We start from the raw sequence: 22,464 nt of genomic DNA, 5'->3' as shown, positions 1-22,464 counted from the left end.
GCACATTTTTTTCTTCCAACACAAACAGGTGCCCGTACACATACACATCACACACGCGCATATACGCACGCATATGTAAGTGTAAATTACACATGCATATACACACTCACATATATAACGCATATATTTACGCGTATGTGTTTACGTTTGTGTGTGTGCATCCATGTAATGTCTCTTCTTTCATAGCTGGCATATAACACGTCGCAGATAGATGCAGTGTTGTTATTGAGTTCTTGACAAACATCAGATAATGGCTGTCTAGCATCCACTGATGGCTAGAGCTTGTTTATGGGAATGAGCCGATAGAGAGAAACAATGTGCAGTGATGGATGAACTAAATTAAGTTAGGTTATTAAAGCATTGAAATTAAACCACCCAGTGGGACACGATCAACTACTCATATATATGTGCGTGTGTGTGTTTATGTGTGTGTGTGTGTGTGTGTGTGTGTGTGTGTGTGTGTGTGTGCGTGCGCACGTGCGTGTGTGTTTGTATGTATAATACGATAAGTATACGTTAAAATCATCCCAGCTAAATAATCATACCATTTTACTTATTCATAACATCTGTGAAATATACGTTATGTTAAAAACTAAATGTACGCAACATTAATTGTTCGTTTCACATTGGTATCATGAGCGAGAATACGTGCGTCCTTTGAGTTTAAACTAAAAAATTCGTGGCTCCAGAGTATCATATTTAGACATATGATGCAGAGTAATACTAACTCTTACAAAACTTATGGGCAATCATTTCACATCATATATTTTTATTATCGATTTCAACTAAAGTATTACTCTAACATCTCGACATGGCAGGCATATTCATCGTGATATTTCTCATATTCTGGTTTTGAAACTTAATTAAAAGATTGGATTTGAAGTATTTAATTTCATATTTGCTCTTTCATGTACAAATCTCTTGAAATTTCTAGATTATAATTCTTTATTCCTTCTCTTTAGTGAATAGATTTTAGGTTATCTAGGTTCTTCATGTTCCTTTGCATTGTAATACATACCATGATTAAAACAAAAAGTGATACATTTACATTGAAATTATATGTAAATGTCCAATGAATATTAACTGTGTACCACACAGTAATTTTGAAACCAGGAAGTTTACTTTAACCGAATCGAGTAATTTATTTGTAATATATCCTGCATTGCCTTCTGTAATTATTGCTAATATTTGTTACTACAATGTCAATATATGTAATTAAAATAAATAAAGGATTAGGAAGAAAATGACAAAATGAGCTCAAATTTAAATGTTTTATGATTGAGATTCTGAAGTAGAAATTAAGTTCGTGAGTGATAGGTTCTTGAACATTAAAATAGTATATTTTTCATACCGGCAATTGCTGTGAAATGGAATACTTTCATATGCAGATATTTCAAACGCACACATTTGGAAAACGAATGCATATTTTTTAATATCTAATATATCGAATAATCAATTTTCTATACTCAAGACGCTGTAGCTGTTTCAAAGTTAGCTTCAGTGTGCCATTTTCTGCCAGTTATGATATATTGGAGTATGTGATTATTGTTAATCTAACCCATAAAATTCATTTTATTACATTACTTCATTGTGAAATGAGGTTAATATATATAATATATTGACTGGCTTTTAATATACAGACTAGTTTTATTTTATTTTGAGGCTTATTGGAAGCACATTTCGCATTTATCTGATTTTACCAATACCGCACGTTTATATACGCATCATAAACTGTTTTAATCATTCCTGTTATCAGATATAAATCTAAACTTATAAATATCATTTGAATGCGGTAATCGCGCATGAAATCAGTAAAATTTCTTTTAAGCGGGGAAGTTTTGCTGAAATGTACAGAAAATGTTGTAATAGGATGACGTTCGTTAATTGCTTTAAAAGTGTAATTCATTGAGAATGAGATTAATAGACCTTACATAGAATACTATTAACTTCTATTAGAACTTGTTCGATACACATATTCGGTATGTTAGTAGCTAAATACAGTTGACTTAAACTTTTAGAGACAATATGGCTACCTTGTATGTTTTCGTTTACTGCATGATGTTGATTTGTAATTGTTTAGATGCTAAGAGATATTGTTTGAGGTGAGGATCAGATGTATTTGAAACATAATTTTACTGAGAAAAGTAATGCAAATCTATACTCACGGGGAATTAGGACCTGTTCATTGCTTCTATTTCAGCTATGCATGTGTGTGTTGTTTTGATATAATGTCATTATCTTTTATAAGTAATAGACATTACATGCACTCTTTTAAACACTGTGCTAGTAATATCATAGAATATATACCTATTATCTTCCTTATAGATGTTGTTGGATAATATGTCTACTCTAGTCTCTTAAACATCACTTCGTGTAAGGTCTCTAAGTCATGGCGTCAGGTTTTATTACGTAAAACTAAAGAAAGAAATTTGCTTCCAGTTTCTTTCGCGTTAAGGAACTACATCCACAAAATCTCTGAACAACAATAGCAGTAACACAAATGGGACTTAATTTTGATATCATCTTTCGAAGTACATGTCTAATGGAATACTGCGAATTTGGTTTAGAATATTTATACCATAAATTTTGTTATGTCAAGAATTGATAAATTTAAGAAAATGAAAAGTTCACAAGATATTAAAATTTCATTATCAGTTTCAACACTCTTTCGTTAATATTTCGTTAAGATTGTTTTTTCCATCATTACTTTTAGGCGGAAGTGAATACCATTTGCGAACATATATCAGCCGATATACTAATGTACTTCATTTAAGTACGCTAAGTCTCATGTAACAAACAAGATAATGTCTATTTATTAAGTTCAATTATCAATATGCTTAACAGATATTTTTTTTCTTTTATGCATAAGCACAACCATACACACAGCCATACACACAATCGAAAGAAATGTAGTCAGACAAAAGCACGCATCTGCAGGCAACAGTTTGAATGTCTGGGAGTTTACAAAGTTATCAAAAAAATGTCATAGGTATAGCTGTCTTTTACTCCTTCTTTCGTATTCCTTCCTCTCTTTTTCACACACTGTCACTGTTAACCTCTCTCTGTCTCCACTCCCCCTCTCTGTCTCGCTTCACAAACACACACAGGCATATACACATACATGTATGTATGTATATATATATATATATATATATATATATATATATATATATATATATATATATATATATATATATATGGATATATATATATATATATATATATATATATCCATATATATATATATATATATATATATATATACATAAATATGTATATATATATATATATATCCATATATATATATATATATATATATATATATATACATAAATATGTATATATATATATATATATATATATATATATATATATATATATATATATATATATATATATATATATATATATATATATATATATATTTATAAGGTTGAGGAGGGTATTGGATTTAACCAAACCCCGGAGGATACAGGTAATACCGAGTAAGTGCTGTATACCGATTAGTTTGCCCCAGTCGTTGTATGAACAGGATTGGGTATTATAAGTTGTGTATTACCGTGTGTATATGTAAATATATAAAAACAAAAAGACAAAGAGAGCAAAAGTAAGGTTGAAGAATTTTATGGATCAAATTCTTCAACCTTACTTTTGCTCTCTTTATCTTTTTGTTTTTATATATTTACATATATATATTTTTATATATATATATATATATATGTGTGTGTGTATGTATAAATATATATATACAAACATATGTAAATATATAAATATATCTTTTGTAATAGTATGTATGTGTAAGTGTGTGTATGTATCCTAAGTAATTTGAACTACATAATCTTAAGTCTATTTAACGTTTTATCTATGTATGGTCATATTTGCTACATGCGTCGTTTCATTCAAAGTTTACTCATATATAAATATTTGTGTATGTGTGTGTTTGTGTGTACACATATATCTATATATATATAAAAACCATGAGATATGTATATATTCATTCATATGCACATAGAAATATATATATATATATATATATATATATATATATATAAAAACAAAAGTAAATGAGTATATGCATATATACGTACAGGTATGTGCATACCGACATCCACCTGTATGTATAGGTGCATATCTGGGTACAGGACATTGCAAACAAACGTAGACGAGAACACACGAGCCACATAGAGAACATTCTACTTCATCAGCTACCCACGTTTTAACACCGGCGTTTCGACGAGAGATATAGGTATAGATATATACATACATATATACGTATATATATATATATATGTGTGGGTGTGTATACAGACACACAAACACACAAACATATATATATATATATATGTGTGTGTGTGTGTGTGTGTGTGTTTGTGTGTGTATGTGTGTGTGTGTGTGTGTGTCTGTGTGTGTGTGGGTGTGTGTGTATGTGTGTGTGTGTGTGTGATGAGAGAGAAAGAAAGTGAGCGGGGAGAGAAAAGTTAATGTAAACATCTTAATGATAAATTATGGAATACTATCATTTGTAATAGTTTGTCTAGCAACAACTGTCTGGAATGAAAATTATTAACATCTCAATGCTTAATAAAACTGAGTGCATTAGATACTTCAACCCGACTGCAATATTTGAATTATCCATTAATTACAAATTAATTTTACACTGACATATATTTCTATATGTCTCTATCAACTATGGAAGGCTACTTTGTATTGAGAGATATGTGCGCTGTTATTATAAACAAGTCTTCCATAAATGAATAAAACTAACATCTAGTGTTAAATTATAGATCTATTACTCACCCTTATTGTTAAGGCTTCAGATTAGTGCAGTCATTAATGTACCCGATAGCATTATGTATATTCCTATGGTAGGTGTTCAAATCGTGGTAAGGTCAGTGCATGTTTCTTTATTCATTGGGCATTCATTGTCGAGAGGGTCTTAGAATTCAACAAGTATATCTTTACCTCTTACTTGTTTCAGTCATGAGACTGTGGCCATTGTAGAAGACATTTGCCTAATTTGCCACTCAGAGGGACTCAACCCAAGCCATGTTGTTGGGAAGCCAGCTTCTTACGACGCAGCCACGCCTGCGCCTATACATTTCTATTTTAGTCAGGTGACAAGGTAGTGTCTATATACATCTAACAAGGTCTGATTGATGGAAGAGAGCGAAAATGTATCTTCAACCTGGAGTGCCAGTCCAAACGTTTTTTTTTTTTTTATATATATTGCCAACCCTGTTAGAAAGCTACAAATTGGCAGGTGACGTTATGGGAGATAGAAGACGAATATACAACATATGAAGTTGAACAACTCGTGGGAAAGCGTGGGGAGTTAAATTCAAGCAACGAAATATTTGTTTCAAATTTTGGCACAAAACCAGCAAATTCAGGGGATGGGTAAGTGAATTACATCTATCCCGGTGGTATTTATGTTTTTTCTCTCCCAAAGGATGAAATGCAAAGTCGACCTTGGCGGAATTTGAAATCAGAGCATAAAGGCGGACGAAATACTTCAACGCGTGTTGCCCAGCGTGTAAATGCTTCTAACAGCTCGTCGCTTCGAATGAAAGAATAAAATATCACCAATATAATAAATTGCGTGTGGGTGTGTGTTTGTATGCGTGTGTATGTGTTTATGTGTGTTTCAATATATGCACATAGATTTTATACATCTCTTTGAATATGTGTGAGTGCTTATGTACATATATATAGACTCACGATCACACACACAGAGTTATTTGTTGGTTGTAAGGAACGGAAGCTAAATATAAAACATGCATGATAATTTATTTACGCAGATCCAAAGTCCTGTTATTCTGGATCAACACCAGCTGTCATTTTCTTATAAAATTCGACGTGGATATAGTAATGGAAAACTACGTAAGCCTATCATCTTCCTATTACTGCATTTTTGTTCTGTGCTTTATAGCACTTACATCTTGGACGCTTCCAATAGCAAATCAGTCGTTGCTGCCATCTCACTAAGCCAAACATTATTTCTGGATAAAGGAATTCTGTAAAAGGTTTGCCAAAACACTTTACATAACACAACTTAACGGAATCTGGTAGAAAAAGAAAATGAGACAGACCTCAGTACTTCGCTGATATTTCATTTATCCACTTTGGGTGGAAAAGATGTAAAGATTTTCTAGGCGGTGTTTGAATTCAAGGTGGAGATTGACGAGACAATTACCGCAAAGCACTCAACCTGGTGTTTTAACTATCCTGCATGTTCGATGACCTACAGTGTATGTCAAACTCTGATTTCCAGTGTCTATTTACACACACACACACACACACACACACACACACACGCACATACACACACACACACACACACACACACACACACACACACACACACACACACACATATATATATATATATATATATATATATATATATATATATATATATATATATATTCATTTAAAATACAGAGATGCCTGTAATAGGACATCTAACCCTCTAGAAATAGCAGCAAGACTACATACCACAAAAAAGTAGGGATAATTTCGAAAGGGAATGAAAAATAAAAACATTTACCGATCTATATTCTGTACCATGGTTTCAAGTCAATTTTAGTAAGATAAAAATTATATATCTCACAAAAGGTCGGACTATCCTCAGCAGAATGACCAGACAACATTCGAGATATGAGTCAAATAGCATGGTTCATATTCGAATATCTAATTTTCCAAATTTACCGCGTATTTGCGGTTTACCTAATTCGGCGGTAAATACACAAATGCCGATTATTAAATCAGAAATTAACAAAAAAATTTTTTTATCATTATTAATAAAATACAGGGTAGCAAAAAAAATTTTAGAAATTTTATTTACCACCAGTGGTCTAGCGAGATATATAATTTTTATCTTACTAAAATTGACTTGAAACCATGGTACAGAATATAGATCGGTAAATGTTTTTATTTTTCATTCCCTTTCGAAATTATCCCTACTTTTTTGTGGTATGTAGTCTTGCTGCTATTTCTAGCGGGTTAGATGTCCTATTACAGGCATCTCTATATTTTAAATGAATAATACATAGTCTATTGACTGTTTTTTTTACCCTCGCTAGACTACTGGTGGTAAAATAAATTTTCTAAAATTTTCTTTGCTACCCTGTATTTTATTAATAATATATATATATGTATATATATATATATATATATATATATATATATATATATATATATGATCGGCTTCTTCAGTTCCTGTCTAGCAAATCCACGCACAGGACTTTGGTCGGCCAAAGGCTATAGTAGAAGATACTTGCCCAAGGTGCCACGCAATAGTACTGAACCTGGAACCATGTGATTGCTAACCAAGCTACTTACAACACTGCCACTCCTGCGTTATATATGTATGTATGTATATATATATATATATATATATATATATATATATATACATATATTTATATATATATATATACATATATTTATATATATATATATATATATATATACATATATATATATATATATATATATATATATATATATATATATATATATATATATATACATATATTTATATATATATATATATATATATATATATATATATATATACATATATATATATATATATATATATATATATTTATATATATATATATATATATATATATATATTTATATATATATATATATATATATATATATATATATATATATATATATATATATATATATATATATATATAGGTGCAGGAGTGGTTGTGTGGTAAGTAGCTTGCTTACCAACCACATGGTTCTGGCTTCAGTCCCACTGCGTGGCACCTTGGGCAAGTGTCTTCTACTATAGCCTCAGGCCGACCAAAGCCCTGTGAATGGATTTGGTAGACAGAAACTGAAAGAAGCCTGTCGTATATATGTATATATATATATATATATATATATATATATATATATATATATATATATATATATATATATATATGTGTGTGTGTGTATGTTTGTGTGTCTGTGTTTGTCCCGCCAACTTCGCTTGACAACCGATGCTAGTGTGTTTACGTCCCCATAATGATTGTCAGCTCGATGCTCTCACCACTGAATCATGCATCTCCGTACAGACACACACACACACACACACACACATACATTCGACAGGCTTATTTCATTTTCCGTCTACGAAACCCATTCACAAGGCTTTGGTAGGCCTAGGGCTATATTCGAAGACATTTGCCCAAGGAGTGGAACTTAACTCAGAGCAATGTAGTTTGGATGAAAACCTCTTACCACAACGAGATAGACAGATAGTTGGATAGATAGATTGAAAGGTAAGTAAATAGATAAATACATAGAAAGATAGATAGATTGAAATCTAAGTTAATAGATAAATAAATAGAGGGATATATATATGTGTGTGTCAAGGCCAACAGGAAACGGTGTTTCCTAGGGCTAAATAGCGGTAGCATTCTTCCCTTTCATAGGATTGTCACATTAGTTTGACAACATACCATCACTAAACGCCGGTGTTAAAACGGGGGTAGCTGATGAAGTAGAATGTTCTCTATGTGGGTTGTGTGTTTTCTTGCCTACGTTTTGTTTGCAATGTCCTGTACCCAGATATGCACCTATACATACAGGTGGATGTCTGTACGCACATACCTGTACGTATATATGCATATACTCATTTACTGTTTGTTTATATATATATATATAGATAGATAGATAGATAGATAGAGAGAGAGAGAGAGAGAGAGAGAGAGACAGACAGAGTTGTATAGAGAGATAGACAGATAGGTAGATTTGTTGACTGATTGATAGATATATATAAACACAGTTGCTGGCTACAGGTAGAAAACTCCCCCGGCAGCAGAGTAATGGTTCTAGTTATATATTTCAGCTTCTGTTTACATTAAAATAATGTAAATGTAGTACGGCCAAATGTTTGAGAAGCTCACTATTAATCCCCATGATCCCATCATTCACTATGTTCTCCTGTTGATCCAAGTATTTTAAATGATGGTGGATGGACGAAAAATGTAAATAAGTCAGTCTTGTAGATTGTTCCTGTAATTTAAATGTTACAGCGTTGTCATATCTACACTCACGCTGATTATACCTGAGAATTAGTCTAATGTACTTATGTTTGGAATATATATTTTATTTAGTAATAGGGAAATCAGCTGATCAAGAATGTGAATCCTCAATGCCAAAAGACGGAGAAGCATTGCGGCCATAATTTTGCTTTACATGACATTTTGCTTCCGTAAATGCTTTCGAGTTTTGTTTAGCTCTCTTGCTTACATCGCAAAGCAGAAGAGAGCTGATCCGCCTATTTCGTATCCTGATAACGTATTCTCAATGCACAATTTCCAAACGTAAGAATATATATATTTTGCTTAGTAATCACTGACAATAAATTTCGAGTTCCACAGCTACAGTATTTTATCAATTCTCAGAATGGTCTTTTAACCACTCAGACACTATAGGAAATAAAGTTTTCAAAACACAAAAAAAAATCATTAGTTGAATTTTAGTTCCAGGAAGTTATATATGTTGTATGTTGGGGTTAGATGAGACTGAACTACAATTAGATTAATGAGCGCCTTATTGTAACGGATCAGCTCCCAGGGAAAATTGTTTGGCTGCATGACATCTCTACTCAATTCAAACCAATTCGCTTCATTAAATTAACTAATGACCTTCAGAAAAACATTTACTTTTTTTATTTTATTTTATAGTAGGCATTTTATGGCCAAATGGTTGAGAAATTTTCTTCGGAAAAAAAATTATTCTAGGTACGATCTCACTGATTGTTATTTTGGACAAATATCATTCTCCATATCTTCGGCTTTTCCCATACATTTCCAGTAAAAATATGTTGATGTAAATTATACAGAAGCTGGTCAGATGGGCTGTACTTGCAGTTCAATATATATATAGTTTCGTCACAAACTATATCACGCTAATAATGTCGAGAGTTCGTGTGTCTGTGGAAATCTCTACCACTTACACGCTAATTCAATCATATAAATATGTGTGCGCACACATGTCTATGTATGAGTGTGTGTAAGTGTGTATGAGTGTGAGTGTGTGTGTGCGTATGTGTGTGTGTGTATTCTCTTCTAATCATTAATTATTTAACTCGTCTTCTTTCGATGAATGTATTTGTTTCTAACAAGGATACAAGGCGCCATTGTTGGAATTTAGATAACAAAAACAATATCACATTTTTGAATTTGAGAAAAGTCTTGTAAGTTTTGCTTTTCCACTCCGGGATTGTATTTACAATGTGCGAGTTCGTTGGTGGATTCTTTTTCTAAAAGTCCTACCTTATCTAGATAACCGCTTAGGCACTTAATCACAAAACCATGCGTACACACACACATACACACACACACACACACACACCCACACACACACACACCCACACACACACACACATACATACATACATATATATATATATATATATATATATATATATATATATATATATATATATATATAATAAATGAGTATACGCATATATAAGTACATGTATGTACATACCTACATCTACATGTACATATAGATGCATATCTGGGTACAAGACGTTGCAAAAAACCTGGAAAAAATGATAAACAGAGTACAGAAAACACACACGCCACATACAGAACATGTCCTTCATCAGCTCCCACCATTCTAAATCTAAGCGTTTCGAAGAGTTAGGTCAGGACGCATCGTTAGAATGGCTCTTCCCACGGACCACATATATATATTAATATACGTATGTAGTTTTATGTGACGTGTATGCTTAAGTATATGTATGAATCCTTGTCCGGCCGTGTGAGTCGATACAGGGTTATATTAAAACATTGTGCGCTAACAGATTTATAAAACAATGATTGTAAAAATGGATATTCATCTCTGTATTTGGTTTGCGAAGTTCTTGATGTGAACTCGCGTCATGAAGTATATATTCTTGTATCTCAGTAGGATCATTAAGCCAATAATAAACAACACACACGAGTTCTGTCTCACTTCTTTATTTTTGCATATGTCAATTGGTTAACTATTTGACCAATTAAGCAATCGATTTTTTGAGTAACTATTCGGTTAATCAATTAATCAATTCTTTGATTGTCAAATATTTTACATCGTGACCTCATCAATGTCATGCCCTTTGCAATCACGTTCTGTCCCATGTCTGCAGATACGTGTTGTTTAGCTATTGAGTGTATTTCACATCTTCGAGGGTCGAAATTCTTGAGAATTTATATTGTGATTGCATCACGTACCTCCAGGAAAGCATTATTTCAGTTCACAATTAATCTAATTATTTTCTGTCGTTGTGAAACAAAACTGCCTATTACCAGCAATGTTTCCCTATAATTTGAATGTTGATATGTTGTTCAGTTTTAATCTAACTCATATAATGAATACCAAATTTTCAAACGGTCTTTAGAGACGTTACAAGAAGCAATTATCAATATATATAAAAATAAAACAAGCTTTAGAATACAAATAATAATGCTTCATCATAAATTGGACGTTGAAAAATTTGCTCCCTTACTAACATTGACAAAAATAATATTTGCTATATTTTAGTAATTAATAATTACTGAAACCATCAGGAAGACACTTTTGTCATGTCAATAATTACTATGTTATTTGATATTGGTTTCAAATCTTAGCTGAAGGCCACTAATTTCAAGGAAGTGGGTATCTAGATTACACAGACTCCTGTCCTGTTCTAAGATGGAACTTATTTTATCGATTCCGAAATGATGAAATGTAAAGTTGACCTGGACGGTATTTGAACACAAAAGATAAAGACAGACGAAATGCCTGTCAGCACTTTGCCCGATGTGCTAATGTTTCTGCCAGCTCGCCGCCATTGCTATGCTATTCAATATGAAAAAAAAAAAAACAGTATAGGACGGTGAGCTGGCAGAATGGTTAGCATGCTGGGTAAATTCTTACCTGTATTTGTCCGTCTTTACATTCTGAGATCAAATGCTGCCGAGATCGACTTTGTCTTTAATCCTTTAGAGGTTGATAAAATACGTACCAGTAATATTCTAGAGCCCATGTAATTGACGTAGTCCTCATCCAAATCTGCTGGCCTTGTGCCGAAAACTGAAATCAATATCAGAAAGCAGGAGTATCATTTGATTCCTACTGGATGGGTGAGAATTGCCATTTTCTTATGAGATTTATAATTGTGTGTAAGCCGTTAGAGCCCCGAGATATAACTTTTTACCCGAACAATTAAAATAGATAGCGGCCTATAAACACATTTTCTTATTATTAAAACAATTCTTTTATTATATACATAGATTTCGTAGCAGAATTTTAGTAGATCTCTTATTTTATTATGAAATTTTTAGTATACCAATTTGGTGTTCTGACAACTTGGAGTATTTAATCCATCCTATATATTTCGTACGTGTTTATTATTTTACCCGAGAGGTTTACTTCCCCGGAATAATTTACGAAATTGTAGTACAAGTTCCCCTTCCTACTACTCACATAACACTAGTTCAGATAAATTCTCCTACAAACAATATATCCTTATTATGACCAAATAAACTTTAACGAGATTTCATTTCTTTTGCAGCATGAATATTTTCTTTATTCTTTTAATGTATACTTCTCAGAAATAGATACCGTGAAAATCAATAACAGTATCGAAATTGGTACGACGAAAGTCTTTGTCGCTTTAATAATACACATCGCTGTAAACTGATATAAAAAAAAGGGAAATAAAAGTGAATTTGCGCTTTTAATGTACAAAGGAACTGTATCAGAAAACCACTGTCATCTTTAATGGTATAGGTTTGTATCCCTAATCATGATAAACTACTTCTATTCTTTGAATAATTATAGTCTGTTGTACATTATAACAAGTGTGAACTTCTTTTAAAGTGAAATAATAGAACAATAACAACTCCGAAAATACCTTTGTTTTACAAAGTCCATTGTGAATGTCTACCCTTCCGTATACTGTCGTTCCGGAAATAATTTTTTTTTTTTCTGTTTCTAGTTTAATCATTCAGGAAATGCCAGAATACATTCAATATCCGTCACTTACATCTGATATAAAACATCTACATTGTTTGTCTAACATTTATTTAGTTATTTCTTTAATTTCACTATCATTCCTTGAGAAATATTTTATAAGCTCGTAATACATTTTATTTGATTTGTTTGTTAAGTTTCTACACTTCACCATAAAAACATTACAGCTCTATAAACATAGCAGAAACGTGTTACTCTAAATAAGAACATTAACACCAACCTCAGCCTTACTTTCTTTATTATCCTACCATCACAAAATAGCCACATATCGTTGCAATTAGTATCTACAAATATAAAACCCTTGCAAATAGGTCCTCATCATCTTCAAGGCGTATAGGAATATATTTAAAATACTTCTGCTAAATGAATGAAAAACAGTAGAATTGTAACAGACGGAATTATAAGAAGTCAATGCGTAGATGAACAAAAGAAACGAAATATATGTAAAGTTAACGCAGCTATACATAAAATAATAATATAGAAGGCATAGATCCAGCGCCTGTAAACGTGAGAAACACAAAGTAAATTATTAAATAAACATTTACACTACGACCAACATCACTAAAACATCGCTCACCTTCTTTCCCTATCTATCTATCTAGCTAGGTAGTTATCAGTCTTATCGTGGGACGCTGGACCGATGGACCGGTTAAATTGCTCGGAGTCTGGTTCGGTCCGGACCCCTAAATGGAGAAGAACTGGGCGAAATAACGACTAGGTGGCCACTCTCAGCCAGAAATAGGCCGAGAGGAAAGCATCCCTAAAAGGTCGGGCGGAGGTGGCAAACGGATACATCGCATCTGTCATCGATTACCGTCTGACTGTCGTGCCTTGTCCCGACCCTACCATCACCAAACTAGAACGCACATTCTTCCGCTTCTTGTGGAAGAGAAGCGTTCCCACGGTTAGGCAATCCGTTTGCTTTCAACACCAACTAAATGGAGGGCTGGGCATGCCATGGTTGATGATGCGCAGACATGCGCTGAGACAGCGACATTTCCGGCGCTTCATAGAGGATAGTGAACAGGTGTGGTCGCCGTTTGTGCTGCGCGCTTTGCCGCAGCTCGTCTCTTTGGCCGAACTGCAGTCGTAGATTAGAGACCGAGGCTAGGCGAATGGCACCGCGAGTGCCGCCTTGCTATCAAGCAACTCTGCCGTCCGAGACCAAACTTGTGCGACTTCAATTCCGCAAAGGCGTATAGTGGAGAGGAAGTGCGACGACCTTCTCGGGCAGAATCTCGGCGTCGACGAGGAAAACCTGACCCGCCTGTTGAGGACAACTTTCGGGCCGGGACCTATGGACAACCACCAAAGATCCCTGGCGTGGCAGTGTTATCAGGAAGTATTGTCCGTTTGGGATAAGCTCTACAGGCACGGTTCGAGACACACCGGTCCGATTTGCCCGAGATGCGGTCAGACCGACGAAACCGTTGTGCACGCACTCGTGCAGTGTCCAACCATTCCGGACCTGTGGGCATATGTCGAACGGCTGCTGTCACTTGTGAGACTAGTTCGCTTGTCAACCGAGTCTTTCGTGAAAATTTCTCCGCCACCTTCCCTTAACCGGGAAGGCAAGGCAGGGATCATGGTACCGGTTGCCATTGTGAAAGAATGTGTGTGGTGGACTCGAGCGAAAGGTTTAGAGACAAACACTTTAATCTCTGGCCAATCGCTCATCAACTTTTTCAAGTACCACTTGAAAAGGAAGGTGAGAATAGAGAGGCAGGTTTTGTCGCGTAAAAGTTTCAAGAAAAGATAGGTGAATGCTGCAAAAAAGGTACGCGCGAATGACGAAACCACTTTGAGCATGATCATGTAAATCGAAAAAAGAGACAGAGAGCACTTTGCTGTCATGTGTTTTTCCCTACGTGTCTGAGGTTACCGTGGTCTTTTCCGTAGGCTTTTCTTTCCACGGACAAACCTAATCTGTCTTTTTCATTCTATGATATATTCTGTGATACACGATCCCTTTACATCTGATTTTTTTTCTTCGAAAAGAAAAGCTCTACATTGTATTTTGTTCGGTCCTGCGTGGCTAATAAAGAAACTTATCTATCTATCTATCTATCTATCTATCTATCTATCTATCTATCTAAATATCCTAACTCTTTCCCCTTTGGCCAAGCCCTCATCAACGTTTTCAAGTTTTACTTGAAAAGGAAGTTGAGGGTGGAGAGGAAAGTGTTGCCTTGCAGCAAGTTTGTTGAAAGTGGGTGAATGTTGGAAGGATTGTGAGTGTGAAATGAAATACTTAGCGTGCACATGTAAAAAGGGAATCGAAGGAGAAGGGTTCTTGCCCTGTTGTATAGGAACCCGTGGCTATTGTGGGTTTTTCCACGGGGTCCTTAAAGTGCCTCCCCTATTGGGAGTTTTAAATTGTTTAATTCTTAATCGTTATATATATTGTTTACACGTTGTGAAACCCATTGTATCGACCAATTTTTGTCTTTTTATGTTGTATGTCTTTTAATATAATTTTATGTAAGCCTTTGTGGCCAATAAACGAATTTATTATTATTATTATTATTATTATTATTATTATTATTATTATTATTATTATTACTATTATTATTATTATTATTATTATTATTATTATTATTATTATTATTATTATTATTATTATTATTATTATTATGGTGGAGTCGCAATGGCCCAGTGGTTGGGGCAGCGGACTCGCGGTCGGAGGTTCGCGGTTTCGATTCCCCGACCGGGCGTTGTATGTGTTTATTGAGCGAAAACACCTAAGCTCCACGAGGCTCCAGCAGGCGGTGGTGGCGACCCCTGTTGTACTCTTTCGCCCCAACTTTCACTCCCTGTTTCTTGAGTAACGCTGCGATAGACTGGCGTCCCATCCAGCTTAGGAGTACACATACTCCATGGAAACCGGGCCCATGAGCCGGGCTCGGCTTTAAAAGGGCGCACAAATAAGAAAAAATATCTTTATTATTATTATTTTCTGTTTGATGTTTGCTTTGTATTTGTACAAGTTGACTCCAAGTCTCACCCAGAGATCTCAAGAGACAACACGTTAGACGTCCAAGTTGGTGTTGTGCCTAGGGTATCATATATTTGGTTTTGCACAAAGTATTGTTCCAGAGAAAGTCTGTCAACAGATAAGTATATTAAAAGTTTGTTTTAAAAGTAATTTGTTAGGATGGTAGTCTGATGTTAAGATGACAGTAAAAAGTGTTAGCTCTTATGTATATTTAAAACGTTTTTGAGATTACATAGACAACATTTCTCGCAGACTATCTGTTCTTGTAGATTCTGTGAGAGCGAGAGAGGCTTCACAGGTTCTCTTTGCGCACATTATAAGCTTTGATATTTCGTTATTAATTATCGTGCGAGACATTCTACACCCAAGTACCAATCGCAAAATCTTAGCCGTCCGCAGCATAGCAGCTTTCTCGAACTTGGTTGTTGGCTCTCCGAGTGCCCCTACGACTACTGCAATGACAGACACTTTCCTCATAATCCACATTATTCCTTGCTATGCGGGAAGCTTTAGCACATATCTTTTGCCTGATGGTTTCTATCATCATCATTATTATTATTATTATTATTATTATTATTATTATTATTATTATCATTATTATTATCACATATACGTGATAACACTTCCAATCAGTTAAGATCAGAAGCTATCAAAGCCACTGCTTGGTACTGGATCATCATCATCACTATCATCATCATCGTTGTCGTCGTCATCATCATCATTATTGTCATCGTCATCATCATCATCATCATCATCATTATTATTATTATTAATATTATTATTATTATTATTATTATTATTATTATCATTATTATTATTATTATTATTATTATTATTATTCTTATTATTATGTTATTGCTGTTTATATGGTCATATTCGATACAGTTCCGGATAAAAAAATTGATTTCCCATCTCTTGTTTTATGAAGAAAAACAATATATTTGCATTTTCTTTCGTTTTGTAAACAATGCAACTCTCGGAAGGTTCCTTTTTTTTTATCATGAGATGGAATAGTGCAATGTCTGCCTCAAGTATTTTCGTTATCTAAAAAAAAAATGTTTCCCATAAGTAGTATGAGCTACCAAGAATCTCTACAATGTCGATGGTGCCGTCAAAATATTTTGAAAACATAATGTTTAATATTCACAACTACAAAGGAAATAAATACTGTTATTATTACTGTTTTCCGAAAATATAGAACAAATATTTTGATTGTAACGAGTAAAAACAAATATGGATATTTCAAATAATGTTACTAGGAAGTGTAGCAAGAGTAATTTTATAACGATTTTTAATTAGTTAAAGGTGTTTGAATTCGGCTAGCTCCCGAGAAAGGAAAGAATGTAGGAAAGATACGTTACAAGTGACACTCTCTCTTTGACACACTGAGAAATGGATAAGGCTGTAACATCACTTTTTAATCGGAAGTGGAAGGGCTTCCATGTTTCTGACAGAACAGTTGAAGAAATACTGGTTGCATTTCCCTGGTGTTTAAAACTAAACGGCATGTAGAGTTCATTCACCACACTTCTCACGAACCTAACCATGCAGTACGTTTGTTGAAGCAACTGAAGTGTCATAGCCAAGAATGTTGGTACTGATGGTGGTTTTCAGAATATCATTGACTTTGTGGCAGAATAACAGCAGAGGATGGGTATAGAAGTGATTTTCAGTGGCATCTGGTTGAATGAAGTTGTGCATTCACATACAACTACTCATGGTTTTCTAATGACAAATATCCGATTCCAGAGCAAGGAAGCTATTGTGTAAGCCGAGCAAATTGCAATAAAAATAATGTCTCAGGAAATAAGACTCAGTTGCTCAGCATGTAAGATCAAAACCACATGAGAGCTGGAAAATTAGAAGATCACCAGCGTAGTTAGATTGTGTGCCGCCGGAGCCGACCTTACGTTCGCCGCCCCAGGCCTCCACAAAACTCATATTGCCTATAGCAGACCCAAAAGTGCCGTCCCTTCGACAATGCAACATGAAGCGGACCACTCCCCAACCACACATACACACACACACACACACCGTACCTACGCTAGTGCGTTGGATCAGTAACAACATTAGCTTCCTGAAAATGATAATTCCAGAGAACTATCAATCTCGGAGATTAGGGGAAAGCTAAAAATATTGCGTCCTTTACATTGCCATATGCTAATATGTTGGTTACTGGTAGCTCGTCCTTCTATTCTTTTCCCACCGCCTTTTGAAGAGATGCAAACAAAAGAGGATGAATTGGGTGGGGGATTTTTGCAGAACAAAAATGAAGAAAGACACATAAAACGTCTAAATTGAAGGGTTTTATTATAAAGGAAACCGATCACTTCTTGAACGGACGCATATGGCTCACACTAGCTCACAGTAGCTGGAAGTAACGACGTGATATATATTCTCCTTGATAGTTCCTGAAAAATCCTGACTGACTTCAAAAAAGCTAATGTACTGTTAACCGGTTCAGCATTGGTAGGGATGTAATCGATTCCTAAAAAGCATTTTTCATATAATAATAATGATAATAACTCGAATGTAGAGCCTAACAGAAACAATTTCCATTATAGTAGGCGCATTAGGTATGATATAAAAAATACATTCAAATGCGTAACACAAACATCACGACTTCAAAGTATATATAACATAGACAATAGTACTACTAGGCATTGCACACAACCTACAAAAAACATTTTCAATACAGTGAAAATAAGAGCACCACAGCAAATCACAGTACATACCCAAGGCACACAAATCTGCGCTCGGTAGTGCAGTGAAAGCACGTAATAAAACACTACTGAATAATAATAATGATGATAATAATAATAATAATAATAATAATAATAATAATAATAATAATAATAATAATAATAATAATAATAATAATAATGATGATAATAATAAAGATAACATTGTTTTGTCTTGGCCAAAAAAATCCGTCACAGCAAATATTCTGCAGATTTGCTTGTCAGTTCTTTGAACTTTACCAGTTGAGCGTGTCCTTTAGTGGCTGGCGATATGTGCGTCTCTGATCATGAGCAGAATTAGTGGGGAAGCATCATAGCTACGTGTTGAAAGGAATTCTTTAGGGTTCGGATAATTCACCTCTTGGATCATGGGTGTTTAGTTCATCCTTAAACAACCCTTATTCAGGGACCTTTTGAGCGAGATGGGCTACTCAATCTGAAGAAAATTCTAACTAGGCCCCACCTGCAAGGTCAAGTGCTGTTTATCTTGATATGAGAACACCATGTCGCGCATATATATTTGTGATGCGTGTGCCTAGTGTACTCTCATAAGACGTGTAGTCATGATGGGTATACTGGTCTTCGTACGTTTTACCCCACTGTCACTTTGATGGCATGCACGGCTCTCTCACTCAATAATAATAATAATAATAAAATACCCCAGTGTCACTTTGATGGCATGCACTGCTCTCTCACTCAGTAATAATAATAATAATAATAATAATAATAATAATAATAATAATAATAATAATAATAACATCCTCACTGTAGCCATCCTCATCAGGAAATGGATCGGCAATTTCTAGTAACAAACAGAAACAAAGATCAATAAAACTTAATGGAAAGAATATTTACATGGAATCAAGCAAATTACAACTATGTCGCAAGGCATTCACTACTGTATGGAGAACTATATTTAAAATGCCGTACGAATTGCCTTTTAAACCTGAACCATTGTTAGTAATACTATTACTGAAAGTACTTCCGTTGGTGGAGTTATCCTAGTTTGCAACCGTAACTTTCTACTCACAGAATCATGTCTATCAACCGATATCTTGCTTCGATTAGCAAGACCTATGCCTCTCATTCATTGACACATTGAAAATCACAAATAGCTGTTATTTTCCCTTGTGACCTTCTTTTCCCTTTCGATTTATCTGTCCCATACACTTTCGTCTTTCTATTTTTGCATATATCTGAAAAGATAGTAAAAGTTAAATCTATTTTCGTTTCTATTTGCAGGTGTCGGCTTTGCTATGGTCATCATCAGTTGGTTCATAATGCTTTATTATAACGTCATCATCAGTCACTCACTATACTACTTTTTTGCGTCAATGAAGAGTGAAGTCCCCTGGGCTTCCTGTAACAATTCATGGAATTCAGACAACTGTTTTTTGTATGACGAAAACCGCCATAACAGTAAGTTATTAATTTCAGTTCATTTAACATTTTAGAGCAACTTCCATTATGATGCGTATAATCATCATAGATAGATCTTGTCTATTATTTACTTTTCACATATTTACTATCGTTTTAATAAAAATGGCAACTGAATTATTGATACGAACGAAAGGTTGTGCATGTATATAGTTTCCGGAAACTTCCCATTCTTGTACTCCAAACCTGTTACATACCACCAGCTATAATCAATAACGAGTGATGACTTTCGTTTATAAATATATGTGCGTGTGTGTATGTGCGTGTACGTGTGCATGTGTGTGTGAGCACGCATCTATGTGCAAATGTATCTATACACACATACGCGCATATTAACATCTCTGCATCAACTTCTATTGAGAAGCTACTGGACAGTCATAAGCAAAGATAGAAAGTACTTTCCCGCAGTGGCAGCGAATCCAGAAGTACGAGTGGGACGCGTGCTTCTTAAGCACCGGTCATGTCTGAGCTTGTGATGTATACATACACACGCATACTCATTTATATATGCATGTATATATATATGTGTGTGTGTGTGTGTGTGCGTTTGTGAGTGTACGCGCGCATGTAAATTATTATTTAATATTTATTCATATTCCTCACTAGTATGTATGTGTATGTATGCATCACATAATAACAAAGGAGATTTTTTAATAAATATTTTTGCTTAACGTTTCGGGATTGATATTGCACATGAATAAATCTTTTCCTTTTCATAAATCGCCATTTTCCTGCTCAAGTAGAAGATATTTCGCAAAGTAATAGGGAAAATTTTGAATTATATTGAGACTTAATTTTTAAAATGTGGCATTATCAGACCAGTAAATATTTCAAATTTATATTAAATTTCATTTTGAACATTTTCAAATTTACATTTCATGATTTCATTTTATTTTCCATATTTATTTCCTTACATTTTATTCGTTTATTTATCAAAGTACTCTTCTCAGTTTTCTCAATCTAAGAAAGAAAAAGATTCCAAGAAGGATTTTTTTCTATAATTTAAATGCTTTCATTGCAAAGTAATTTTTTAAAATATCCAGTGCAGAAAATTGGATTGTGCTAGAGTCAATTTGACCATGAACAATTCAGATAATATAGTTACACACACAATAAAGAGACAATGCGTATTTTAAGAGCAAAATGCTCCATACACAATGACAATGTCTTGAGAGAAATTATCATACAGAATGCCGTGCAGATTTATAGAATTTGTTAATTTTCTTTAAATCTATGGGTTTCTATTCATTCGTAATTTCTGTTTTTTTCTCCATGGATTACCAAGAATAAAAATTTGAAAAAAAGTAAGAAATTAATTTAATGAGGAGAGACAGAGATAATTAAAATGTTGAGAACGTGTTTTGTGGATGAAATACTAATCTCCTGTAGCGCAAATATAGGACTCGGAAGAAAGTTAGGAAAAAGAGAAAATAAGAGCGAGGGACGGAAATGTCACCTCGGACATACTAGAAAGAAGAAGTAAAGGACAGGATTTCTGGGAAAACTTTCCTTTTAAGTTTATATCGAAGATCATGTTTTTAAATACGCTCATCACAAACACAAATTGTTCAACAGGAAAAGATCATTTCAATTGAGTTTGAACTGTTAATGTGCACGTTCACACTGCAAGAAATAACATAATTCGCACAGTGGTTTTACCAAGAGTGTATGTATGTGTCTCAAAGGAAGTTATTTTATGGTATTCTTTCATTTGAAGAAGCAAAGTTATCAATTCGACACATATGGGATCATATGATTGTTCGTTAATTTCCGTAAAATTGTTTTAATTTCTGTATGCTTTGAGGAGAGCAGAAATTGAAAGAGAGCATGAAATAAAAAGGCGACATTTGCTTTGAAGTGAGAGGAGAAAGTAAAAGAGAGGAGAAAGTGTAAGATGTTGTATGTGTATATGAAATGGACCTGTGAGAGAGAGAGAGAGAGAGAGAGAGAGAGAGAGAGAGAGAGAGAGAGAGAGAGAGTGCATGAGTGAGTGAGTGAGTGAGTGAGTGAAGGTGTGTGTTGTGATGTATGAAGTTGTGCTGTGATGTTTTGCATTATCTTTCATATACACGTACATAAATAGGCGGAGGTAACGAATACGCACACCACCCGTTTTCGGCGTAACCGTAACCCTAAACACCGGGAGTGCGTATTCTTGACCTTCGCCCATAAATACATATGCATACATCTTTTTTGTGCGGGAGAGGGGAAGAGACAGACAGACAGACAGAGATGGATATCTTGAACACGAATGAAAACATCATGATTTTC

General features: G+C 34.2%; 1 protein-coding gene across 1 annotated transcript in view; it reads left to right on the top strand.

Moving 5' to 3' along the window:
• LOC106884069 (sodium- and chloride-dependent glycine transporter 1) overlaps positions 1-22,464 on the top strand; it is a 362,819-nt gene that overhangs the window by 229,761 nt on the left and 110,594 nt on the right. The window contains exon 4 of the mRNA XM_089355594.1: positions 19,999-20,175. Coding sequence (XP_089211720.1) covers positions 19,999-20,175 — 177 coding nt within the window. The remainder of the gene's footprint in view (positions 1-19,998; positions 20,176-22,464) is intronic.

The sequence above is a fragment of the Octopus bimaculoides genome, chromosome 7 (assembly GCF_046866305.1).
Source record: "Octopus bimaculoides isolate indiv1 chromosome 7, ASM4686630v1, whole genome shotgun sequence".
Taxonomy (NCBI): domain Eukaryota; kingdom Metazoa; phylum Mollusca; class Cephalopoda; order Octopoda; family Octopodidae; genus Octopus; species Octopus bimaculoides.
Note: the sequence above shows the minus strand (reverse complement) of the source record. Positions and strands in the feature narration are given on the sequence as shown.